At 39.1% G+C, this 27031-nt stretch overlaps 2 protein-coding genes across 12 annotated transcripts in view; one reads left to right on the forward strand and one right to left on the reverse strand.

The window, feature by feature from the left end:
• L3MBTL3 (L3MBTL histone methyl-lysine binding protein 3) overlaps nucleotides 1-15524 on the forward strand; it is a 98364-nt gene extending 82840 nt beyond the window's left edge. For all 11 annotated transcript variants that reach the window (XM_045843735.1, XM_045843740.1, XM_045843737.1 and 8 more), the window contains 4 exons: nucleotides 1196-1275; nucleotides 9626-9795; nucleotides 10024-10086; nucleotides 13854-15524. In XM_045843735.1, the coding sequence (XP_045699691.1) occupies nucleotides 1196-1275; nucleotides 9626-9795; nucleotides 10024-10086; nucleotides 13854-13997 (457 nt within the window). In that variant the 3' untranslated portion in view covers nucleotides 13998-15524. The remainder of the gene's footprint in view (nucleotides 1-1195; nucleotides 1276-9625; nucleotides 9796-10023; nucleotides 10087-13853) is intronic.
• A 2254-nt stretch (nucleotides 15525-17778) lies between these two features.
• SAMD3 (sterile alpha motif domain containing 3) overlaps nucleotides 17779-27031 on the reverse strand; it is a 33476-nt gene continuing 24223 nt past the window's right edge. Inside the window, exons 8-11 of the mRNA XM_045843775.1 lie at nucleotides 22165-22365; nucleotides 18964-19135; nucleotides 18386-18468; nucleotides 17779-18179 (exon numbers count right to left, since the gene is read on the reverse strand). Coding sequence (XP_045699731.1) covers nucleotides 17895-18179; nucleotides 18386-18468; nucleotides 18964-19135; nucleotides 22165-22365 — 741 coding nt within the window. The 3' untranslated portion in view covers nucleotides 17779-17894. The remainder of the gene's footprint in view (nucleotides 18180-18385; nucleotides 18469-18963; nucleotides 19136-22164; nucleotides 22366-27031) is intronic.

The raw sequence follows: 27031 nt of genomic DNA on the forward strand, positions 1-27031 counted from the left end.
CATTTATTGCATGCTTACTCTGTTAGCATCATTGTGTTACATTATTATTCCAAATGGAGAATAAACTAATGCCTTTATAATTAAGACTATAAAATTCCTTTATATTTTGTTGGGATATTTGGTTTCAAATGTATTTTCCCTTTAAACGAAACTACCAGAAGTGTGTCTGGGTCTTCAAGAAACTCAGGGTATATTTGTAAAGGTATCAACACCTATGAAACAACAGAACATGAATACAGCATATTATAAAGTATTGAGGTGTATGGACCAGCATCATAACCTACACAGCCCCAGGAAATTACGAAGTGAAATTTATTTTGAACTCTGAAAATGGAATAGATTAGCTTGAAAATGTTAAATCCCTGAAATTTAGCTTTAAAGAAAATATAAGGACCGACCACCCAAAATCAAATCATCCAACTTGACTTTGAGTGGTGAGCACACAATGAACATGCAGATCATATATCATAGAAATGTATACTCAAAACCTATATGACCCTATAAACCAATGTCACCCCAGTAAATTTAGTTTTTAAAAAATTAAAGAAAATATAAGTAGCTTGCCTGGTTCTCTTTAAAGCCAGTTTTGTCCCTGACTTAAGGGTAAAACTATGAAGTAAGATTGTAATAAGTCCATCCCATTTTAGAGCATCCTTGTCGTGTTTAAATTAGCATTAAATCATTCTTGGTCACAAAGAGGTGGAATCATTCAGCCTATGAATTTGACCTGATTAAGCCAGGCCAAGCTTCCTGGAATTGAGTTTGATTCTCCCGAGCCAATCTCAGCCTCAACCCCAGGTCCTGGAGCTGAGTTGTACAGTGAATTGATTAAATGGTGTGGACTTTCAAAGCATTCCCTTTCTTCAGATCGTCTTATCAAACAGTACTAGTAGAATTCCTCATGAATACATGTCTCAATTTGAGGTTGAATTATTCAATAACTACATTTCTCAGAATAATCTTAACACCGTTCTTAGCTTTAAAATATCTTTTCTGAACAGTGAACGAAAATTGGTAAGGAGGAAATGGACATTTAGATGTTATTAGCATTCATTGCTTCTTAGTAGAACTAAAAATTCTAACATTTTAGGGGTACTATTTGCTCTTACATTTAAAGAAACAGTTGATGAGATGCAGTGCTAAACCAGTTAAGATATCTCTATTACAAAATATTGAAATGCCTGTTATTTTTCAGAGACCAGCAAGCTGATGATGTCAAAGAAGACCGTGAAGAGAGAACAGAAAGTGAAGTGAAGACACCGCATGAAGCCAGAGGTAGGCATGATCTCATTTTATTGGTGGATATTACTAGTCATACCCAACAATCAACTTACCTGGATCTTACAGTCATCCTTACATTAAAGATAAACTTCCTTTGGTTGTCTGTTCCATTATCACAGACAGTAAAGTTTAATAAGGATAAATTTAGTACATATTTCATCATGATACAGACTTAACCTGTACTTACAGTCTATTTCACTTGTGTGTCCCATGTCGTATGTAAAGTTTGGGTAAGATACTCGGTTTGGTCTTTGCATTACATTTTCTTTGGCATTATTGATGCAACTTGCTTTGCATTTTTTAGATTCATCTAAGGATGTGTATTGAGATCCAAATAGAATTAATATGGTTTTAATTTAATACCACAGATGAACAGAAAATCACTCGAATGTTTTTAGTTGTACTGGAGAAAATAATGGCTCTTAACATCTTTGCTAACAAGGTACTGCAGTGGCTTAGCTAAGCAGTGAAGTCATAATTACTGTTAATCATAGTATAGATTGTATTTATAATTTATCCACAGCTCTATAATTATTATTTATTTTTTATAAGAAAGTGTTGGCCCGATCATGATTTAATGATTGTCCCTAGGGCCTTTGCTCTTCATGTGCATTTTTTGGTTCAGATTATCACGTACGATTTGTGAATGGCACCTAATGATCCTCTGCCTGTAATAAACTATACCATCAGGGATACTTTGATTTTCATATCTGGTTTCCATAAAGCAGTAATTTAAGATTAATTTAAAAGTTCTAGCCACAGATATCTTCAGTATGTTTCGCGGTATTTAATGTAGCACTGCATACAAACCCACCAGGTGGCCAGGGTTTGCGTTCCTGCTCTGCCGCCTGCTGGCTGTGGTCCTGGGCATCTCACTGAGCACCTCTCAGTGCATCTGCTTCCTGCTCTGTCCAGAGGGGTGGGGACAGTAGCTCGCCTCAGAGGGCTCTTACCGGGAGTAAGTGCAGCATTTGCCACTTGCTTAGAACAATGCCTTGCACACAGGCAGTGTTATGCAAGGGATTGATTATTTTAAATGTTTCTGGTATTTAAAAAGGAAGAAAAACACTTAATTTATGAAGGTTTTTTATCATCCAGATATATCGTGTTCTTAAATAAAGGCTGTGTCCTGTCTTTGTGAGTGGTGGTTTGGACCTCAGCCTTCGTTCTCAGCTCAGCTCTACCAGTTGAGTGTGCAGCTGGCTTTGGGCACAGTTTCCTCCTCTGTTTTGTCAAGTTGATGTAGTATTAGTACCTGGATTGTCATGATCATCACTGGGTTATCCTGAGGATTGAATGCACCAGTGGCTGAAGCTGCATATAGTAGTAGTAGTCGTCGTCGTCATTGTCACAGCCAGCAGGCGGCAGAGCAGGAACGCAAACCCTGGCCACCTGGTGGGTTTGTATGCAGTGCTACATTAAATACCATGAAATATACTGAAGACAGCCGTGGCTAGAACTTTTAAATTAATCTTAAATTACTGCTTTATGGAAATCAGATATGTAGTAGCAGTAGTGTGGAACAAGTGTCTATTGAATGGAATTGCTGATTATGGAAACTTCAGATGGATTCATAGCAAAATCTTCTAGACTCTGAACTTCCCTTTTGTTTTGTTTTTCATTGGCTTCATTATGATGGAATAACCTTTTTATTTTATTAAACTATTCTTGACATACAACATACTAGTTTCAGGTGTACATCACAGTAACTTAATACCTGTATATACATTACATAATGAGTCTGTTGTGATCTTATCGACTCTATTCCCTATGCCGTACGTTGTAGCCCCGTGATTTATTATTTTATAACTGCAAATGTGTACCTTTCGATCTCCTTTTTGCCCTTTGCCCTGCCATGCTTCCTCCTGGAAACCAATGCTTGCTCTCCGTCCACATGTAGACTCTGAACTTTCTGAGGAAGTATTTATTTGATAACCCTTTCAGCTTCTCTTTCTGACTTGGTAATCTATTCAACTTTTCTTTGCTGAGCTGATTTTGATCATATTTTTCCTGAAAACAATCTGTTTAATGGAGAATTTCAGGTTTACTAACGTGATTTGAAAGGTGCTCTTTTTTCATGGTAGTTTTGGCTTTTCAAACTTCGTATATTTTTATTCTAATTTTCTTGATTCAAATAGCCTGAGTTTTTGTTTTGCTATTCTTTTTGTTTGTTTTATTATTATTTCTTTATTCTTTTTTATTCTGGAAACGTTGCTAGGATTCATATATAATTTTTAATTATTTATCTCACCTACAGAGGTCAATTTGCATACTTTACTTACCGCCTTATTTTTTCTGCTAGTGAAAGGGAACTGCATAAAATAAGTTTAAGAATTTTCTAAATGAGATTTAGCTATTACTATCTCATCCAGTTTTAGCGTCCTAAAATGAGTTTGATAACTTTCTTTTTCAGCTTTTGAAATATTTGTATAAAACTTTTATAAATTAATTTTGTCTGTAGTGAAATTGTGTTACCCTTGTTAGCTCTCATTTAACTTCTTTCTTAGTTTTAAATTACCCTTATTTTTTTTTAAAAATGCTTCCAGTTTTATTTAGTGTGGAAAAGATTTGGATTTGACTTTCTGACGTTACCATAGTTTATTACATGTTTGTCCCTGGACCCCACGGACCTTCAGTTTCAAACAAGCTCTTACGGAGTCTGAGGACTCTTCCATGGTGTCTTGGTGACATTGGGGATAGCTTGGATCCAAGGTCATACGTGGAAGTGTCAGTTCTTCCTGTCCCCCAGCTCTCAGTTCCCAGCAGAGCCACGACCTGCTGTTTTAGATTGGGCTCTGGGGGACCACTCTCTGAGAGTGTTGTGTGCAGGTTTCCCAAGCCCCTGGGAGCAGCAGGACTGAGCAGAATGAGAAGGGGAACTGTGATCCCGTTGTAACAGAGGCCTCAGTCAGTCCCATGAGGCGCTCGGGGTGATATCCCGAATTAGCGCAAGAGAACCAGGCCTTTGAGCCTGTACTTTGAGAATGAATGTTTTAGTTCTGAAGGGCAGTTTGAGTGGCACCCACAGTATCCACTGCTCCCCTACCCCTGCCACCCACTCCTGTTGTTTGGTCTCTGGTTTTCCTTTAAGAAACATAAAACAGAACTAGAAAACAAGGTAACCTAATTCAGTCTGATCTTTTCAATTGCAAACAATGAACCTGGTTCCCAAATTCAGTCTTTTTTCATAATTTTGTCTGAGATGTCATGAGCTCTCGATTTTTTTTTTTAGACCCAGGTCTTTTTTAAATACAGAAAACTTCCTTCAGTTAAAATTTTGATTATTACTCCTGCTCCATTTGTTCTCTTTTTCTGAGTGGTAGTACCTGTTTTTCTTGGGGTAGAGCCAAGGGATGACATTCAAAATATGTAACAATTGGTTTGGCAGCCAACAGTAGTACATGGAAAAATTAAAACAAACACTGCTCTTAGTTCTGGAGCAGATTTTGGAAGCTGCCAACTGTACCATGAGTCACCACCCTTAGTTGCTAGATCTTAGGGAAGTACTACAAGGGTGACAGTTTAACAACCATGTATTTTGTGATGTTCTAGATATGTTTCTCAAGTTGAAATATCTTCCTCAGCCTCTTGCTCTGTCAAATCTATTCACTAACTTTAAGATGAATTTTTACAGTAGTTGTTTATACCTTCCTTTAAGTTCCTACATTGGCGTATTCTTCAAATTTAAACTCATATTCCTGGGAAAAGTATAGTTTTGTTTTCTCTCTCATGAATGCATTCTCTGTCATAGGTGGCTGATATACAGAAAGAATGGAATTCCATTTTATAATGTATTAGCTTCTCACTTGAAAAATCAGGTTTGCTTTTTATCTCCATAGGAATTTATTATTTTGGTTGTAACCCCTGAAGTGGCCTTCCAATATCTTTCATGCCTGAGTTGAGTATCTTGGAGCTAATTTTATCTACATTTTTTCATGCTATGATCCATTTATTTTACCCAATCACTGTTACTGTTCATCCTTTTATATTTAGTCACCAGTTAGTAACTCCTATTAAACTTGTTTTTTTCAGTAGACAGATATATCCCATTTCTACTGGCTTTTTTCCCCTTACAATGAGAGCATATTTTATAGGCTCTCGGAATATTAACCTTAAAGGGTTACGGATTGACTCCTTTTCATTTTTGCCTTTGTAACATGTGATACACTTTCAGTGATGGGCCTTTCTTTCAAGACAGGAGTAATTTCTTCCATTTGCTGAGTCTTCACCGTATGTCAGGCATTGGGATAAGCACTTTTAAAATATCACATGACTTTTGCAGCAGTCTTGTTACATTGACTTAGCCAAGATCATAGAGCTGGTCAGTGACAGAGCAGAGACTTGAATCTGTCGGACTCCTGAACTCACCCTCTTGACCATGACCCCATTATTTTGTAGTAGGAGGCCAAAGATCCAGAGTCATTTTCTGATGCCTCTCTCGCAGTGTGGCTTCGTGCATGTCCGGCCTCGGTTTCCTCACCTCAGGGGAAAGCTGCCTCTGAGCATTGCTTTGAAACTAAAACAAAACAAGGCAGCTAGACATTCTGGTTTCATTTCTGTCACTGGCTTAAAGGGATGGTAATGAGTCATGAGAAGAAGTCAGCGGCTGTGGCTTGTCAATTTAGCGTTGTTCTGACTTGGAAATAGGAAGCAGCGTGAGATCTGAGTCTGAACAGGGCAGGGAACACGATGGGTTCTTCTCCTTCCCCCGGGCACTTGTGCTGCATGGGCAGCCCACCACACAGTGCTCCTGCTGGGTCCCCGTTGGGAGCTGTCCTGTGGGAAGCAGGTTCTCTTCCTCTGTGGTGGTGAGGATATGTTTGTCCTGAGACACTTCATGTTCGCTTCAGATGGTGTTCCTCACACTGAAGACTTACTGTCTTGATTCTACATGAAACATTGGCAGCTTTTTCTTTCAGGATCGCCTGTATCAGAAATGTTTAATTGTGAGAATCACTCTTCCACTTGTCTTTTTCCTAACCCTAAGCTAAACAAGAATTTTAACACCTGTTCTCTCAACCAGAATTGAGAGACAGCATGGTGAGCAACTTTGTATTTGCAAATTTCTGCTTAAGGAAAATTACATTATTATCAACTTTATATCAAGAAAGTCTGTAGAGGTACACTGCATCAACATAGTCCTCCACAGTTTCTGATGCATTGTGAGTGCTGAATAAGTGGTTGCAAATGAACAATTTCCACGTAGTAAATAGTAACCACAAACATTAGAGGCAGACCTGTACTGTCCATTCTGCAAGTGTCAGCTTAGGAAACATCCGCATTTGATAGTTGTCCAGAGATGAAATAGTAGTAAAGCCATACAAAGATCCACCAAGTTCTCTCTCTTTAACACTACTGCCACTTAATATTTTCTTTTTTCTGATATTAAAGCCCAGAAATTCATGATGTTTTAATTCCAAAAATGCATTAATTGCTTCCCAAGTCATTAAAGTGAGGCCTTTATTTTTTTTTTTGTTATTTTTGAGTAGCAATAAGGAGTTTATTTAATACCAGCTCCTGGTTTTATATTTTAATAAATTTTATTAAAGATACATATTTATTTTAGAATAATTTGCTAATATGGAGAATTAAAAAGAAGAAAATAAAAATTACCTGTAATTTATTTTCTCAGATAATAAATTATCTGGATTTTAGTATTTAAGTTTTGGGTAATTTATATATGAAATATTATACCTGCAGTTTTTTAACTATATAATATTATGCATTTTTGCATAAATTTTCATACTAATTATAAAATAATATTAAACTTTGCCTCTGTGGATGGGTATAGTATCATTTAATGAACCAATCTATTGATTATCAAAACTAGTTGTTTTCAGCCCTGGCTGGCGTAGCTCAGTGGATTGAGCGCGGGCTGCGAACCAAAGTGTCGCAGGTTCTATTCCCAGTCAGGGCACGTGCCTAGGTTGCAGGCCACAGCCCCCAGCAACCGCACATTGATGTTTCTCTCTCTCTCTTTCTCCCTCCCTTCCCTCTCTAAAAATAAATAAATAAAATCTTTTTTTAAAAAACTAGTTGTTTTCTATCTCTCACTATTACAAGCACTATTGCCTTAAACCTTAGTAGTGATTAGAATTAGATTTGTGTGTGTGTGACAAAATACATGTAAGTGGCATAGCAGAGTTTTTTTTTCTCTCACATAGAGGAAGTTCAAAAGTAGGTACTCCAGGATTTAATGGTACTCAACAGTATCAGGAAATCAGGTTCCATCGACCTTGTTGCTCTGTTTTGCAGTGTCTGTTCCCAAGCCTATATCTTGCTCAATAGCAGTTCTGGTAGACTAGCCATTCAGTTAGTGTTGTACCCAGTAAGAAGGGGAGGGCAGGATGAGGGAGTGGTGGTGAGCACATGAAGTACTCTCACCCTTTTAAGGGTGCTTCCAAGACGTTGCAGATACCACTCCTGTTTATATCTCATTTGTCGTATGACCTGTCTAGCTGCAGGAGAAGCTGGAACATACAGTCTTCATTTTTGATACAATTATGTACCTAGCAGAGACTTTCTTATAGATGATTATTAGCATTCATGCTTAAGTAATTCCTTGAAATGATCTTTTAGGCTGGGAATTGCTGAATTAAAGGATAATAACTCTGGGGAACCTGTTTCAGGTGGGAGCAAACACTTTGCCCAAAGCTTTCTCAAACATTAAGTGTTTTCTACTTTCTTTAGCTTGACGATGATAAGAGTGGGAGACTTTTTTTAAAAGATTTTATTTACTTTTAGAGAAAGGGAAGGGGAGAAAGAATGGACGAAAAACAGTGTATGGTTGCCTCTCATTCACCCCTAACTGAGGACCTGAACCGTAAGCCAGGCATATACACTGGCTGGGAATCGAACTGGCAACTCTTTGGTCGCAGGCCAGCACTCAGGCCACGAGTCACATCAGCCGGGGTGGGAGACATTTTTTATCACACCAGAAGGTGCAGTCTGATCAGTCCAGACCCTTCTGCTGATATTCACAGTGGCATGCAAGTGCAGCTCCTGTACAGGGAGTTAATGTTTGAAATTTGAATGTCAAACAAGATCCTAGCAGTACAGTCCTCATACCCTGTGATATCTTATGGCTTGCAGGGCCAGGAATCTTAGTGGTACTGTATCCTAAAGCTGAACTACATTTTAGCTTGCCCTGGTCTGATTTCTGCATGGGTTTTGGTCTCCTAATTTGGCATACAAAGGTTTTCTTTCAGACCTCTTTTCTAATAAAACATCCTGACCCTTATGCCTCCTCTGTATGACCTGAAGGTTCTGTGTCTGTCTGTCTGTCTGTCTGTCTCTTATGTATGTATATGTTTCACTAAAAGCTTTTTTAAGAAAAATAGTGATTATTTGATTGAATATTAGTCTGAGTAGACTGATGTGTTTATAAACATAATGAATATTATGACTGCACTATACTGTTTCTCATTATAATGTATTATAAAGTTTCTTTTTATTAATTTAACCTTTTTTTTTTCATTACCATTTAGTCCCCCTATACCCTCTTCCCCCAGCAGTCACCACACTGTCGTTCGTGTCCATGAGTCCTTTTTCCTTTTTGCTGAGTTAGCATTATAGCTGAGCTGGTGTGAGGGGGAGAATATATGCGGGGAAGGTGCCTTTCTTCTCATGGGCTTTAAGTAAGTTTCCAGAAAAGATTTTTGTTCGAAAGGATCTTAAGGAGATCATTATTGACAAACTCTTAACAGTCCCAAGGACATAAAATCATTTGCTAAAAAATGATTCTTTCAGGAGAGCAATAGTAAACTAGGCTTGGATTCAGAAGATCTAGCCAATAAATAGAATATTCTATAGTTTAATTTTGATCTGCACAAATGAAAAATGACAAAAGCATTTGCCATCCTGTTGTTTTTATTGCAATAATGTTTCATTTCAAAAAAGTTGAGTTGGCTATTTCAGAAGTCAAGGTGATTAAAATTGAAAGACCAAAACAGGACTGAGATAAAAGAAAACAGGCCACACGCAGTAGTCAAACTTGAGCATTCAGAGCTGAAAGGCAAACAAGGGAAACAAATACAGTTTCCAAAACTGAGAGTTGTTTTCCTTGCCATTAAGCTCTAAGGGCAATTTCTTACCTGAAACATTGAATGACAGAATGACAAATGTCTTGAGTGCGTGACATAGCAAACATGTAAGTCACATTTACAGATTATGTCTTCTGGTCGCCTTCAGGTGACCTTCAGTGAAGACACAGGAGACTATAATTATTCAAGGACTATAATGTTGAAATGAACCAATGCCCGTTATTTGGGGGAGATGTGTGACTTTGGGGGCTTTTTTTCTTGCTTTTCAGGGAGTAATTTCCCACTTGTTTTCAATCAACCAGGTGCCCGGGAAGAGCCCAGCGTCCAGCAGGCACAACGTCGGTCGGCTGTCTTTCTGTCCTTTAAGTCCCCAATTCCATGTCTGCCCTTGCGCTGGGAGCAGCAGAGCAAACTTCTGCCAACTGTAGCTGGAATCCCTGCCAGTAAAGTTTCCAAATGGAGCACGGATGAGGTATATCTTATTGTCTCTGTCTGCCAAGGGCCCAGCTGTAGGAGTGCTACTGGCCGGAGGAGTGAACACATTAATGGGGGTGGGGGGTGGGATGGTCTTTTCTTCTGACAGATAAGAAGTTATTCAGAGAGAAACAACTAAAACATGTAGGTTAAACAGTTAGAACCTGTTTGAGCATTGAGATTCTGACTGACTTTTAAACTGGAATTTTGATCTTATTTTTGACAGGTATCAGAATTCATCCAGAGCTTACCTGGGTGTGAAGAACATGGAAAGGTATTTAAGGATGAAGTAAGTGTTCCACTAAATTGCAGTATGTGATTTAATGGGATCAGAGCACCGATGTGCAGTGAAGGGTGAAATCTCTGCCTTGGCAGAGGAGGAAAGAGACGGGTTGTGTTGTAACTGACAGATGGATGGAGAGTTGTCTAACAAGCGGCATTAATAAGTTGTATAAGGATGTCTTTGTGTGAGATTAGATGCAAAGGAAATGTTTATACCACTTTATGATGCCCCAAAGCAATAGCACTAGACTCATTATTTTTACAAAACTAAATAAAAATGAACATAAAACTTAATAACATGCATTTATATAGTTATAGCAGAGAAAGGAACCAAAAAAGGAAATAACAGTTTATTTCTAGTACCAGGAAATTCATTCCCATTATCTTATTTTCAAACATGATTTTAATGGCACCAAGATTAACTAATCCATTTGATGCCTATATGTCCTATTATCATCCTTATTAACATGATCCTTCAGATCTTATCAGTAATGTTTTTAATAACCGATACACGTTACAGTCAGCTGTTGGAAAATTAATTTTTAGTTGTTCTCATCTGCCTGTCCAGAACTTCAGTGTGAAGGATAATTAATGATGATATCACCTATATGGATGGAGCATTAAAACAAAAAGGAACTCGGGCTGTGTTATACTAGAAGTAATGCTGTCTTGCCTGTCGGCTCCTCCCAGAACAGTTAGCCCTTAGATCTTAATCTCAGGCTTTCCTCCAACATCTGCTGTCTACAGTTTATAAGTGTGTGCAAGTTGTTTGCTCCTGTGTTTGCCCTCAACTGTTTAGCATCACACACCTCAATCAGGAGCAGCACTGCGGGCCCGTCAGGAGAGCTGCGAGTCCAGCCCCGGGTCTCCCATGTCATTACACGCTCAGCTCTCCTGTCTGCTTTAGATGGGTGCCTGTTGAAACGCACAGGGATCTGATTTTCAACATCGTTTCTCTGATTTCTGTTCTTACTAATGTTTTATCTTCTTTCTTGTTGATCTTTAATTGAAAATTATTCATATTTTGAGTTTCTTTTCTTCCTCCTAAGTGTCTTTGTCGATTACTCTCGTTTAGTTTCCATCCCAACTGCCCACTCCTCAGCCAGCTGGGTTTTTTTTTCCCACAGCACTAACCACCTTTTAGAATTAATGACTATGAATTACCTTTAATTAATTTTGCTTATTATGCTTTTTGTTTACAGTCGGTACGCCACTACTAGAATTGAAACTCTATGAGGCATTTTTATTTGCTTATTTGCTTGTTTTTGTGATCTGGTTTTTTTTTTTCCTTTCTGTGTATCCAAGCCCAAGAAGAGTGTTTGAAACATAATAGATGTTTATTAAGTTTTTAGTACGTGCGTATACTCACATTTTTACATCCTGAGAAAGGCACCCGAAGGGCATGCTGCAGTGGTTTGCAGAGTTACAGCACTGGAAAAGAACCCGTGTGTGCAGTGGGAAGAGGGATGGCATGGAAGGTGGGAGCCCCCAGCCCCCATGTCACCCTCCTCCTTGTTTTTTAAATAATACATATTACAAAAGCAACAAACAAAAAGTAAACCCAGTAATACATTGCAGTGGTCACTGTTCTTAGAAAGTAATTTTCTCAATTAAGTTTGCTTCCTCCCAGTTGAGGTCTGTCCTTGTGGCCGTGCATCAGAGCAGCCTGTATGTAATAGACTGGCATTCGCCTCAGATGATTTTTTTTCCTTTCCAGTATGACCACAAATATACCAAATACCAAAACTTTATTCCACACCTAGCTTTCAGATCCCAGCCTTCCTGTGCTCTGAATGGTCCTTTCATCAGTCATCTGTCATGTTAAACTCTGACATAGTCTCAGAAGGACATTCCACAGAGCCCAAGGTTATTAATAAAACGATTCAGACTTTGTAGTGAGCTCCTTAGGAACTGGGCCGGTAGCTGACATTTTCATTCATGATTTAGAAGGTTTCTCTCAGGCCATTCATTTTGCTAAGGTCTGTCTTGGTTGAGTGAAGTGTTATTAGATCTGCCCCTCTGCTTGGCCTTGCTCTATCAGAAGGCTGTCATAGCACAAGCAAATGAGATCAGAGCAAATGATGCCAAAACACAGTGGACCGTTTCTCATACCTGCCACTTAACACATCTTACACTCAAATTAACATCGGAGTGTCTTTCCTTCTCTTCAAAGACAGCAGTGTGTTTCATTGTTGAGAAGTAGTAACTTAATACATAATTGTTATTGAAGTGGTATACGATGACTGTAGTTCTTGCTAATTAAGTATATAGGCAGTTTAGATTTACAGGGTTTTGTAGGGGGTTTTTTGAGGATAAAGAGAAATTTTAAGAAATAGCTACTTAATTATATCTGCTTTTATCTGCTAATGAATTGCTTACAGAATGTAGAGTAGTATTTGTTTGCTGGGGCTGCTGTAGCAAACACCATAAACCTGTAGCTTCAACAGCAGACATGTGTAGTTGCCCAAGTCTGGAGGCTAGAAGGGTTTGACAAGGGAAGTTCCTTATTCCAAGGGCCATGGGAAAGGACCTGCTGCAGGCTTCCGTCCTTGGATCACAGGTGGCGTTTGTTGTCTTCACACCATCTTCCCTCTGTAGGTGTCTGTCCCTGTGCCCAGATTTCCCATTTTTATAAGGACACCAGTCATGTTGGATTCCGGGCCCAGTCTAATCTAGTATGACCTCCTCTTAACTAATTCTATGTGCAGGGACCGTTTCCTAATGAGACCACATATTGAGGTTATTGGAGGGTTAGGACTTCAACGTAGGAATTTGGGAGGGATGCAGTTCAACCCCTAACAGTACATTGCTGTCAGTGTTTCCAGCATACTCTGAGGAAAAAACAAATACGTGATTTACTTTTTATGCAAAAATGAAAAAGCTGAAAGAGAAGTGTGTTCATTGTTTTAAGATGGTAGAACTCTCCAAGAGCTGAAAGTCATATAAAAAGACTCTACTCCTTTGCTCTGCCCACTAAACTAGACATCAACTTCCTAGAGGTGTGTCGTGGAACCTCAAAGCATGCTGTTCTGCAGGAGCATAGACTTTTAGTCTCAGAAGGGACGCAGAGGGAAAGGGTGTTTCTCACAGTTACCCAAGTAGAGGAAGGACCAACCTAGAGTCCACAGCTCTTAACACCAGTCTCGTGTTCTTCCAGCTACACCGTTGATTGCCCTTATTGGTAACTGCTTTCCTTCTGCATATGAAGAGTAATTGTAGCCACTCTAGAAATGTTATCACAATTTTTTTCTTCATGGTATTCAATAAAAGGCTAATTTATGTACGTATATATATATTTATGTATAAATTTATATATTTTTAAGTATATATAAATATATATATGCATGTAGCTGATGTGTTTGCCTAAAATTTCTTTGTTTATAGCCACAAATATTTTTGTACCTTCATCTCTGATTTTAGACTAAAACTTGTCATGAGGGGAAGTGAATTTGAGGTGCCTCACATTTTCTAAATTCTTCTTGACTCAGCACCTAAATAAGAGGAATCACTGGGATGTGCAGGTGCCTCCCCTTTTCCTGTGAGCTGATTTTTCAGATGAATGAATGAGTTTTTACTTTGCTCCCAGTCCACATTTGGGGTGTTGTTATAGATAAGATCCGTTTATCCGGAAACGTTATTTGTACACATGAACTCTCCTGTCTGTGCTGTTTTAGTGTTGCTGTGTGTAAGACAGCTGATAATTTAACTTCAAATATTTCCCACAACACTACATCCGGTTAATTCACAATCTTTTGTCTTTTTCTCCAATTTCAGCAAATTGATGGAGAAGCATTTCTGCTTATGACACAGACAGACATTGTTAAAATTATGAGCATTAAGCTGGGCCCTGCTCTCAAAATTTTCAATTCTATCCTGATGTTCAAGGCTGCAGAGAAGAACTCTCACAATGAACTTTGAAAATGGTGAATTTTGAATACCATCAGCTTTCTGCTCTAAAGCTCATGTTTTATTCAAAGCACAAGGACAATTATAACTCCTAAGTGAGAAGTCTCCAAAACTCGACAGAGCAATGCGATCAGATTATTTATATTCCTCCAGAGACAATATATGAATTCTTATGAAAGTGCTTGAGCTTTTAACCAGGTACTGTCTAACAACAGTCATCTTTCAGTTCTGTTCACTGAGCTAAATTTATCTTTGTAAATCTTTTTGAGGCTAGGGGGTGGGAGGTGAAGGGGAACTTCATTAATTATTTATGGTTAATGGGGCAGAGTATGAACTTTTGGCATTTTGTAAACATTGATGAATTCTCTTTCATGTACACTGTTTCTTTTTCAATACTTTCAGGAATCTTTTTATATAATCAAATTTCAACCTAAACCAAAATAGTCAAAACCTGGCTAAGTTTAGCCAGCGGGATGGTTATCTGTATTGTTAATTCTGTGCCATATTTTGAATTGCAACATTATGCCAAGTATAACTTTGCAAATCATGATATTGCCTAACTGCTTGTCATCGTTTGTTGAGGCCGAGTAGTTGTAAAAATTACTTTTCTTTAAATCTGTGTTTTTGCTTTTGCACGTATTATGAAATGTTAAACAAATTACTTTCACCAGCATCTTTATTATAATTACCAAAAATGTGTATATAAATAATGGAACTGAAAAAAATATATAAACATAAGTAAAGTAGGTGATGTATTTGAGTGGCATCAGTCTCAACGCTGTGATGCCCTGTGTGTTGGACTCTTGTAGAGTCCAGTGATATCATGGAATATGCAGTTACGTGAGTGGGGGAGGTGTTTGTAAGGATCTTAAACTATTTATGAGATTATCTTGAGCTTCTCTCTGATTGTTTGAGGTAATTGGTGATTTTCAGAGATCGATGAAGGGCTTGTTCTGTTCATAGAAACACTAATCCGTCAAGAGCTCTGTCCCAGATCTTGCCGTGTTCTCCAAACCCAAAGGTTCTTCAGGGTTGGCTGAAGAGAGAGCTTATTGATTTTACAGAGAAGGCAAGGTGTGAGGGAGCGCCACCAGCAGACACAAAGATTCTAAATGCTCACAGATCAGGGAGGTGACTTCCCAAAACAGTTATTCAAGAACCTGCATTTTGGAGAGATTCCTTTCTCGGTGGGTTCTCCTCAATATGTAAGCATACAAATGCACTTTAAATGAAAGCCCTTGATTACCCATAAAATGATAGCTGGTAGTGTTTCTTTTGCAAGTATGCGTTTCTGGCAAAAAGGTAAATTATTTTATTGGCTTTTGGATGTAATTTCTGATTTCAGATTGAACACTTACTGATGGTCTTTTTTAAAAGTAGAAAGTAAGTTTGCAGCATGCTGTCTGAATTCTGGGGGAGGTTCTGCTTGTCTTTAGTTGTTCTCGTTTCTCCTGATGTAGAATTTCCTTTGATGTCCCCTTTCGGAAGTCTATTAGCAGCCTTTTGCGTATGTCATCATTAAAGGTAAATACAGGGTCAGCGACATCTGCAGTGTTCTGTTCATTTCTTTGCATGAGTCTGCTTAAACAAATTTTTTTGTTGTTAGTTTTCATTTCCTTTTTTTATGTTTTGCTAAGAATTTGTACATTCAAATTGCACTTGTTATATCTGACATGAATGAAATAAAGTCTTAATTGCAGATACTTTTTTACATATGTATGATTTTTTCAAAAGGCTTGTCAACTAGGCAGGGCAAAAGAGAACAGGAACAACACCAAACAGGAACCATGTACGTGGGCATTACCTCACTGTGGGGTGACTGCAGGGTTCAGGTTGTTTGTGACACTCTGCTCCAGAGAATGTGAAGAGTGACAAAAAAATTCAAAAATTATATTCTTCTGTCAGGTAGGGGTTACACTCATTGGGGATTTCTCTTTTCTGGTTTAAAGCGTGTATAACAAAGGAGACTTAAATCTCCCTGGAAACATCTCGTTCTAAGCAGCATGTTGGTATATGCTAGTAGGACCTTTCCAAGTAAGGGCATTTTTTTTTTTAAGAGAACACTGGGCAAAACAAATGCGACCTGCCTGCAGACTGAAACGGCCCAGGTGGCCATTGTGCAGCTTTTAGATCCAGAGGAGTCAGCCTCCAGACAAAATCAGGTTAGGTTAGTCCAGCTGTATTTACCAAGTGGCCAGGCCATGCCAGGGACTGGAGATAGATGCACCACCAAAAGAGATATTAATGCATATGTGAACCTGCCATCATGGTCAACTTGTTTCTTTGTTTGGAGCCAGATTTCCCTGCAGTTTCCCATAGACCCGCCCCCATCTCATCGCCCCAGCCTAAGGAGCAAAGAGAGGCTTTCCTTCAACTTCAGCCATGGAGATTGTGAAACTTTTGAGGAAGGGAATCTTTAAGGACTTGGTAAATTCATTTGCAAGAGGAGAGACAGGACATTGTGAAACATAAAAAGTGTTGGGGAGTAATTGGAATAAATGAAGGAAAGTTGGTAAAGAACCAAGGGCACATTCTAGTGAAAGGGAAGAGATGGAAACTGGAATAGGAACTAGTTCATCGGAAAATGACATGTACCAAGTTGTTCTTTGCTCTGCCTGTCCATTCCCATGCAAGTAAGTAGTTAGTACACAGTCATTGTGGATAGAGGTGGGCAGCTTGTCTTGCATTTTCTTTTATCTCACTGACTTAAGCATTTTAATGGTCAGAGAAAGGTATTAGTGTTTTGCAGTATTTCTAGAGATGTATGTTATCAAGATATTTTTTTCAGTAAGTTACATGAATCCCTTTTAACCTTCTAAAAAATTGATTTATGAAGTAATCCAAAAAATGCTCATCACATTGGGTGGCAAGTATTAGCACACTTAAGCATCTTCACTAAGCCAACCTGATCTGCCACAACTGGTAAGTAACATTGATGCCATGATGGTGACATCAAGGGGCATCTTAAAACCATGGTTTTGGATGAATGAGGACATGGGACTGTGGGCTGGATGAGGAACCAGGACTAGAACTCCTGCGAGAGGCTGGAGAGCGGGCCTAAGAAGGGCCCTCACCTGAGAGCTAGCAGCTGGTGCCCAAGTGGCCCTGGGAGAGAAAAGCTAGGTCTGCCTTGAAGTCGCAAACAAGCCTCAGGGGCAACCAGGGGAAACACAAATGCCAGAGGTCAAGGCCAGGGAAGACCAGAAGCCACATGGGAAGGTAAGAACCAAGAAGGTAAGGCGTACAGTTCTGCTTCTCAAGGGAAGGAGGCAGCAGAAGACAAAGGCAGGTTTCAGGAGGGAAACTGGCAGACAGACACAGGTGGGAGGGGATCAGAACCAAGGCCAGCGGGTTTGGCCAGCAGTGAGGGGCCTGCAGGAATGCAGCAGCCCTTGTCTCAACAAATGTGACTGAAGGAAACACCAAGGCCATGCAGGTCAGCTGGGGGAAAGAGGAACCAGGGAGTATGTGCATCTTCTAAATATACCAAGTTCAAAATGTTTCCAAGCAGTGTTCAGACCCAGGAGGCATCCCGCAGCACCCAAATGTGCAGTTCCTGGGCATTAAGTCTTTCAAAGGTGGGCATATTAAGTTAAGTGCAAGGTCATAGCCTAAAACAAAGGTCCTGAGCAAATACATAGTGTAGTGTCCTTCAAAAACTATAATTTACCCATAAAAGTGCAACTTGGACCATGGAAGTCCTAAGAACTCAAACAACTCTTCAATTAAATAGTATTTTATTACAGATTTTCACAAAGTATCTAAGGTTCAAGATAGAAGGCATTAAATTTATTAACATCTTTGAGACACGATGATTTTCTAATATTTACCACAACCCTAATTCAAAGAATTTTTAATAAAGTTTCAGCTGTTCCAGAGATCAGTTCTGATAAAATACTAGGCATGCTGTTAAGTGACTGAACGTTGAAACCCTACTTCCTTCTCCTTTTCTTTCATAGAAGGAAAATGGGGACTGTGCATGTCGAAAATCAGCGTTTCCAGGAAGTTGAGGGTTTGGGACAGTCGTCTTGGACACTGGATCCCAAATACACGAAAGGCCGCGACGAGAGCGGCCAAGGCTGTGACACAGTCATCCACTTTTGAGAGCCTCTCTTTTTCTACGTACAAGGAAAATTCACAGACATCAGTGTCGAAAGGGTTCTTAACTTCTAACACGGGTGTAGACACTCGCACCTGAAGAGAGAAGATGGTGTGATGTGTAAAATAATGAAATAATACAAGGTGCCTGGATTTAACCACCTTATTATAATAAATGAGCTTGTTGCAATTTAGCATATATTTTTAAAAATGACAAAACATGCTTCCGAATAGAGCGCCAGCCTGCCTTCAAATATGAAGATGTGAAATGTCAAACCCGTGATCAGTGATATACTGCGTACCTTCTCATTCACAATGGCAAAAAGGCTGGGATCATCCCCAAAAACCTCTGGTAGGACTAAACACGTGGCTGTCATCTTCATATCTGTCAAAGCAAACATGTTCCGGTCCAAGTAAAAATAAGCTTATGTTAGTTGTTGTGAGCACAGCCAGTATAAAGCATCTAGATTTTTGAAATCACTACCTTCTACAAAGAACAAACTAGCCTTCTTAGATCAATGTTGCACAACCATCTTTACCAACATCTCCACCTGAAAAACTTTCAAGATCCCATGTTCTCCCTGCTAGACCTGGGCCAGGAGAAGGTAATTCTATCATCTGTCCCTCGGCCAGGGTAATTTTTATCCAGCTTTTCCTTGTGATTTAGGGTATGAAATTAACAGAGTATTGGTTCCCTAAATACAGTTTTATAGTACCAAATGGGCTCTTCATATTTATACCCCAAACCTCCTATTGGAGAAGTCTTTTTTCTACATGTTGTTTCACTAAATTATACATTTTATCAAAACAGAACTTTTCCAGTCACCCTGAATTACAGAGATAACCGAGACCAGATCACTCTGCTCTCAGGTTTACCAACATTTCAACGTGTCCTCATCTGTGTGCTGTTTCATTTTTTCTTGCAAGGTGATATTGATTGGGTTGTCCACGGCTGGAAAAGAAGTCAGTATATTTTCTGAATAGGATTCTAGAATGTTTCTTGTTTTCTTATAAATATCTGTTCTTGTAAGAACTTGAAATTCTCTGAACATCTGAAAGAAAAGATACCAGATCACTAAAAAAAAACTAATGGAAGGGAAGTAAATAACCCTTTAGGATTATTTTACACTTTGAATGGAGTTTAGAATATGTACGAGGCATCTGAGTAGCTTTAGTGGAGAAGTAAAGACTTAAGACGGAGGAGGAGAACAGAATGAAAGCCTGGAGTGAATAGGAAAAGATAGGTGACAGACATGGCCAACTTTGGAGCCCATAAAAGGAAAACCATGGATGCAGACTCAATTGGATGAGGGTTCCAAAGCATATGTGCGTATTTTAGCCATTTGAGTTACCTAACTAAAATTCTAGGGTCTTATGGTTCTTTAGGTAAACTACACTGTATGTTTTGGCAGGGTCCAACAAGAGGCAAAAGAAGAAACCTTACATTTTGGAAGACAAACCTTGAAAAATACCAAAATTTAGTGCCCATGGGGATAAGGAAAAAGGAGAGCTTTAGAGACTATGAAAGATCAGATAGAAATAAACCGTGAAAGACAAAGTACACACAAGATATTTGACTACAGGGTGGATGCAGAACCAGCTTACCCTAATGGCATCCCCTTTACTCAGAACCACTTTTTCTTGCCATTAGCTAAGTTCTTCCCCGCTGCCGAGCCCCCTACCCCTGGAATTCCATCAGCGCTGTCCCCTCATTTCTTTTTGACAAAGTGGCATTATAAGACCATTCATCATCCACACTAGTAGGAATGAATGTAATAGTTACATTGCCTAAAACTTTATAAAAAGCAGTCACATACTGCCCACCAGTTCTCATCATTTCTTTCCTATGTTGGTAGGTCACCCATGGCCCAAAGATAAGGTCCAAAAGTTACCAGGAAACCAGAATGCACAGTCTCATAAAGGCATAGTGGTTCTCTTACCAGGCAGCCCTCACAGGACCATTGATCCAGATGAACACCCTACACAGGGATTCTCAGCAGGGAGTTGTGAATCCCTGTGTAGGGTGTGAATCTTCCTGCACTTTCCCTGGCACAGACAGGCTAGGAATTTTGTTACCTTTTATTTTCAAGTTTACATTAAACTTGAAATTACTTGTATTACTAAGATAGCAGAGCTGACAGATGCCCTTCATGCAACTTCCCCCAATGTTAACGTTTGAGCCGTTTGAAACTAAGCTGTAAACATGGTCTCTTACCCTTTAATTCTTCATTGTGCATTTCCTAATACAAGAACAGTCTCCCCATACACCCACAGCTTAACCATCGAAATCAGGAAAATCTAATCCACAGACCCCACTCGAGCTTGCCAGTTGTTCCGGTTACGCTCTTTGTAAATTCAGGATCTGAGCCAGAACAGTGTGAGATTTAGAGATCATGTCACCTTCAGTCCAAATGAGCTTCTTGGCTTTTCCTCATATTCCTTGACATTTTTGAATGTCATAATTGGCAGAAGCCAATTACTTAGTCTAGGTTTGTATGATGTCTCTTCTTGATTTGTGCATTTTTGGCAAGAATACTGACACTTTTCATCGCATCAGGAAGCACAAGAAGGCAATTGGAAATTACTCCCATTATTGGAAACCTTCACTCTTATCACTTGTTTAAAATGAAATCTGCCAGGTTTCTCTACTGTAAACTTAATACATGTTGTATTTATTAACATATAGTTGTACATCTGATATTAGCTGGGGATTTTTATGTACTTAAGTTCTAAATTGTGATTTTTCAGAGTTTCTCTGTGAGGTGAAAACTAGCATCTCAAAGGATCTATTGGAAAATTTGGAGAATTGTTTAAATTCGTGTCTGGTATTTTGCCTTCCTCAACTTCTTCCTACTTGTACCATATCCAGTAGGTCTCAGTAGCAAACTCCTAGCTGATATTTTACATAGTCTAATAAAGTATCTGTTTTTTAATTTTCAGTTGAGAGAAAATTTTGAGAGTAGGAGGTTGAGTACAGCTGATGATGGAGAGTCTGTGTAAACTCCTAGAACCCACTTCCCACACCAGCTACTTCCCTCGACACACCTGTGTCCACAGGTCCCTAAGCTTGAATATGTTCTCAGTGGTGGTAGCAACAAGTGGTGGGTGGTGATTTGTAGTAGGGGCAGCTCTAGGAACTATAAGAATTGTTTGTTAACTGGCTATTTGTAAGTAAGATCAAGCTTGCTTTTATTTTAGGAAGCACACGGTTTTTATTAATTGAAAACCCCAGCTAGCTGCAAATCACTGAGTTAGGGAGGTACTTCCTGAAGAAAACCTGAAATGTGTAGTTCTTTATTTAAAACAAGAAGTCGACAACTTTATTCAGTAAGTACAGTCATTACGAAAACCATGTTAAGAGAAAGCAAGCAATAATCAAGGTGGGCTTGCTGAGGATTAGGTAGGTAGGGTTGCTGTACAGTGATAAGAACATGCCTGTTACACAGTAAGTTCAGATGTCTGCTGCTGGCATTATTATAAAAATAAAACTGCAGGAAAATCCTTATTTTTATGGGGATTTTTTTGGAAGAAGAAAAATATGCAAAACTTCATTTTGATTGCACCCAAAGAATTCTTCTATGAAATGTGTACTCAGGTGAATCTTTCATTGTATACTACTACAGCTAAAATTCTACTACAATTGTGATAAGACCCTCCAATGGACACCTAAAAGGCAGAGTATTTGAATTGCCCCGTAGACTTCATATATTTTAGGATCACTTTATGAAGTGACTTGGGATCAGAAGGAAATAGATTTTGACTAATATTGCACACTGACAGTTCCTTAATAAACTACCTTGATTTTCTAAGTGCATGCAAAGGGAAAATGTTTCACACTTCCAAAATACTCCGAAGTGGTGGTCCCCAGCCTCCACAACATGTCCAATGATGGGGATCCCTCTAAACCTGAGGCGGCCCGTGCATGTTATTAGAAATAGCTTCCAGAATTCTCAGCAAATGGTCCCAGTTGTAGCCTATTGAGATTCACACTTGTTATGTAGTGCTGTTACCACTTGAAGAGGAAAGAGACAAATCAATTTGGACAGTATAATCAGAGAGTATTATAAGCGAGTAAAGATACCTGATACGGGCACTTCAGGAAAGGAAACATTTTAAGAATGTCCTTCACAGGCGTTCTGCTGCCAATCAGCTTCCTTCTTATTTGCAAAGTCTGGCTCATCCTCTTTTCAATTTCTCCCCAGTCCCTTTCTGGTTTCACATATTCTTGCTGAAACCAGCTAATATGTTCATCTGTCTCAGAATCTAAACAAATACCTTCTTCCTGAAAAACAATGTCAAATTATCAGTGTTCTGTATTTCAAGTTCTGGCTTAACACTTCATGAAAACTTGAATTATAGGTTGTATTGCACTCATTTTATACATGTATATGTATATATATACAATTATAATGCACTGATAAGATGAGCAGCATCATGTGTAATTACACTTGGCATTGAACATGATTAACAAATGGACATTCTTTAACTCTGTGAACAAATCCAGATAGCTAATTACTTACTGTGGAATTATCTGTTCTCTTGACAGATCTATGAGTACTTTCATTTCCTACATACCCTTTTGCAAGGAAATCTAGATTATCTAGAAGGTTCACACTTAACAGGAATGCTTATTTCTACTTGTTCAAATTTTAGAAGATGAAATATTAAGAGATAAAAGAGTTTGAAATTAAAAGGTTTGAGAGGCAATTTGTTTTTTTCAATGCCTTTTTATAGCAGTAGTACCCCATTATATAATCCAAATTCAAAATAATTATAGTGTATATTTTGTGTTCCCAAATTATCAATCTGTCAATTATATTCACTATACATTTGGGGACAGTGGGAGTGCCTAAAAAAGCTCCAACATAGTTCATTAAAAAATCTAAGCTTTGAGAAAAAAAAATCTAGAAAAATCAGTCGAGAGGATACTCAGCTGAAACTGCACTGGCACTGGCATCTTGGCAAACTGCCCACCACACCGGAGTGGGAGCAGATGTTACAGCAAAGGATGAAAATGCTGAGAAGGAGCCTACGGTGCCCCTTCACCAAGAACTTCACAAGCACGTGAGGAGAGCTTCAGGTAAACCCACTCTCTGTGAACACAGGATGACTAACAAGACTTAGACCAAGTGAATGAAGTTCTAGAAAAATGTAACTTAAGACCAAAAAGATGTTCCTATAACCTTATATTAACTTAGTCTTTCCACAAAGAAGTACAAAGATCTGAGGGTTTTATAGATGAATTCTACTAACTTCAAAACAGAGTGCTCCAAATATATTCAAAGGAAGCATGCATATGGGATAAAGTCATGTATTTAAAAAACAGATGCATGATAAACATAAGTTCAGAGTAGAAGGCAGTACTGTTGGAAAGGCAGGCGTGAGAGAGGGGCGGAAACACAAGCACACGAGGTGTGGGCCTGTTCCGATTCTAAATCCGAATGTTGAGCTCACAGTGTTTGTTTTGTCTCATGAATTACACATGTGCTATGTACATTCTTTTGTCAGTTTCAAATGTATGTAATGATACATTTTTAAAGACAAAATCCTAAATTTTAAAAAGGAAAATGCTTTTTTAAACTGAATCTTTATTGTATTTTTTCCATTACCATTTAGTCTCCTTATACCGCCCTTCCCCAGCCATCACCACTCTGTTGTCATGTCCATGAGTCCTTTTACCTTTTTGCTCAATCCCTCCACCCCCTCCCCTCCCCTCTGCTAGCTGTCATCCTGCTCTCTATCTATTAGTCTGTCCCCATTTTCCTTGTTAGTTCAGTTGGTTCATTAGATTCCACATAATTATTGAATATATAAACAACTTTCCTTTTACTACAGTATAGCAGAGGTTCTATAATTGCTGATATTGACATTTATGGACTACTAGACACATGATACATTGCTTCCCCTAAATCCTCACCCAAGTCATGAAATATCACGGAAAGTGGAGCTCCTAGGAAGCTTCTATCTGGTCAGATTCACATAATGCCAGTGGGTTGTATACTAAGTTAGAGTGACCTTCCTTATTAAAAGGAATCACTGGCTATATCAGACTTTAGAATTCTTACCTTTTAGATTGATTTATGGCTCATGAGATCTGGAAGGAACTTAGAAATCATCTGGTTGATACCTCTTACTTTACTGATGAGCAAACCGAGACTCTCAAAGGGGAGGTGACTTTCCCAAGCCCTGAGATAATCAGGGGTGGGGTTCCTGTCTTGGTGTAGCCCCTCCCCACTTCTCTGAGGAGATGAATGGCCTTGTTCAATGAGAAAACTAGTGAATGAGCTATCTCTAAATCTCACACAACAGCAGCTGCAGCAGAGGCGACTTCTGGGTGTCTGTCTCACTAGGCAGAGACAGTTAGGGAACATGCTGAAGAAGTCATCAAGGAAAAGAGGCATGAAACAAGAAACAGATCACTTCCAGCCAAGAAGGGCAATGAATGGATACATTGATGGGAAGTGCAGGAATCATTGGCAGACTTCATAACTTAAAAGGAATCAGCATACATTATCCAGAACATTAACATAAATTAGATTTAAACAAACAGGAAAAGGAGCATTTGCCATGCCTTTTTCTTTATCATACCAGTGCTGGTGAGCAACATAGAATGTGCTCTCTACTCCAACACCACCGTGACGTACAGCTACTACAGTGCTGGGTGGAATAGCAGAAAGCTCAGCTCTCATCAACTCCTAAGCTAACAATGGAACAGAAGTAAGGAGGACAGTATTTCTTATTTAGCTTTTAACAGAAAATTGAGACTGCTTTTGAAGTAGTAGGACACAGCATGGTTTAAAACATAGTTATAATATGCCCCCATAAGTAAATAATACCTCACCTTGACTTTTATTAAACATAATTTGCTCTACATCCTGTAATCTGAATCAGTTTGAAAGGTGTCTTGTTATGAAAATTTAATAAATCTTATAAGTACAGTATTAAAAATTTACTTTAAAGACACTATGTAATGGTCCTATAGCTAAGATTCTTTTTACTTTTTAAAATATAGCTACTGAAGGACTTCCGGTCAAAATGGAGGCATAGGGAAACACACCTCACCTCCCCAAACAACTATTGCAAAAAATACAGCTACACTACAAAAAAAAATTCCACCCAGAATTGTCAGAATATTTAGCTGTGCGGAAGTCCAACAACCAAGGATTTAAAGAAGGCACATTCATCCATACAGGTAGGAGGGGTGGAGATGCAAAGAGGTGTGGAGAGGAGTGGAGTTGGGAACTGGCCATCCCACATCTGTGTGTGGTGGAGAAACAACAAGAGGGATATCTCAAGAGTGAGGGACTCCAGCCCTAGTCCAGACCACCCAGCCCAGGGTCCCAGCGCCAGGTAGATAAGTCCCCATAACTTCTGGCTGTAAAAACCAATGAGGATTGGGGTGGTGGAAGAAACTGTGTCCTATTAAAGGGCCTACACCTGACTTAAGACTCAAGCAGACCCACGCCCTCTAAGATTCAGCACCAGGGGAACAGCTAGAAGGGCACTAGTAGCATATGTGGAGAAAGTAAAGTGCTTGTGGGAAGACAGCTTTCTCTCTGGCAAAACGCCAGAAGCCAGGCAGTGGCATTGTCCCCTCTGTGAGCCCTCCCCAACACAGAACAACAGAACGGTGACGCAAGTTGCCCCACCCTGGCAATAATCCAAGGCTCTGCCCCATACAACCTAACAGGTATGCTAGGGCAAGGAGTCAAAGCAGCTCTACCTAACACATAGAAACAAACAAAAGGAGGCTGCCAGAATGTGAAGACAAAGAAATGGGGCCCAAATGAAAGAACAGAGCAAAACTCTAGAAAAAGAACTAAATGAAATGGAAGTAAGCAAGCTATCAGATGCATAGTTCAAAATACTGGTTATCAGGATGCTCCAGGAACTCATTGCCATAATTTCCTTCAATGCCATATAAAAGACCCAGTCAGAAATGAAGGTTGCATTAAGTGAAATAAGAAAAATCTATAAGGAACCAACAGTGGAGAGGATGAAGCTGAGAATCAAATTAATGATTTGAAACACAAGGAAGAAAAAAGCATTCAATCAGAACAGCAAGATGAAACAAGAATTCAAAAAAACAAGGACAATGTAAGAAAACTCAGGACATCTCCAAACGTGCCAACATCGGAATCATAGGGATACCAGAAGGAGAAGAGGAGGAACAAGAAATTGAAAATTTATTTGAAGAAATAATGAAAGGAATCTTCCCTAATTTGGTAAAGGAAATCGACATGTAAGTCCAGGAAGCACAGAGAGTCCCAAACAAGACAGGCAAAGAGGATCGCAAGACACATCATAATTAAAATGCCAAAGGTTAAAGATAAAGAGAATCTTAAAAGCAACAAGAGCCCCCCCAGCTGGCGTAGCTCAGTGGACTGAGCGCGGGCTGCAAACCAAAGCATCACAGGTTCGATTCCCAGTCAGGGCACATGCCTGGGTTGCAGGCCACAGCCCCCAGCAACTGCACATTGATGTTTCTCTCTCTCTCTCTTTCTCCCTCCCTTCCCTCTCTAAAAATAAATAAATAAAATCTTAAAATAAAAAAGCAACAAGAGAAAAAACAGACAGTTACCTACAAAGGAGTTCCCATAAGACTGTCAGCTGATTTCTCAAAAGAAACTTTGCAGGCAAGAAGGGACTGGCAAGAGGTATTCAAAGTGATGAAAAGCAAGGATCTACAAGCTAGGTTACTCTATCCAACCAAGCTATCATTTAGAATTGAAGGGCAGATAAAGTGCTTCCCAGGCAAGGTAAAACCAAAGGAGCTCATCATCACCATACCATTACTGTATGAAATGCTAAGGGATATTATATAAGAAAAAGGAGATCAAAATGATAAATAGCAAAATGGCAATAAATTCACAACTATAAATAATTGAATCCAAATAACAAACTAAGCAAATATGCACAGCAGGAAAAGAATCATAGATATGGGATCA

The sequence above is a fragment of the Phyllostomus hastatus genome, unplaced genomic scaffold, assembly GCF_019186645.2.
Source record: "Phyllostomus hastatus isolate PE091 unplaced genomic scaffold, TTU_PhHast_1.1 phas_contig_40, whole genome shotgun sequence".
In the NCBI taxonomy this organism is placed as follows: domain Eukaryota; kingdom Metazoa; phylum Chordata; class Mammalia; order Chiroptera; family Phyllostomidae; genus Phyllostomus; species Phyllostomus hastatus.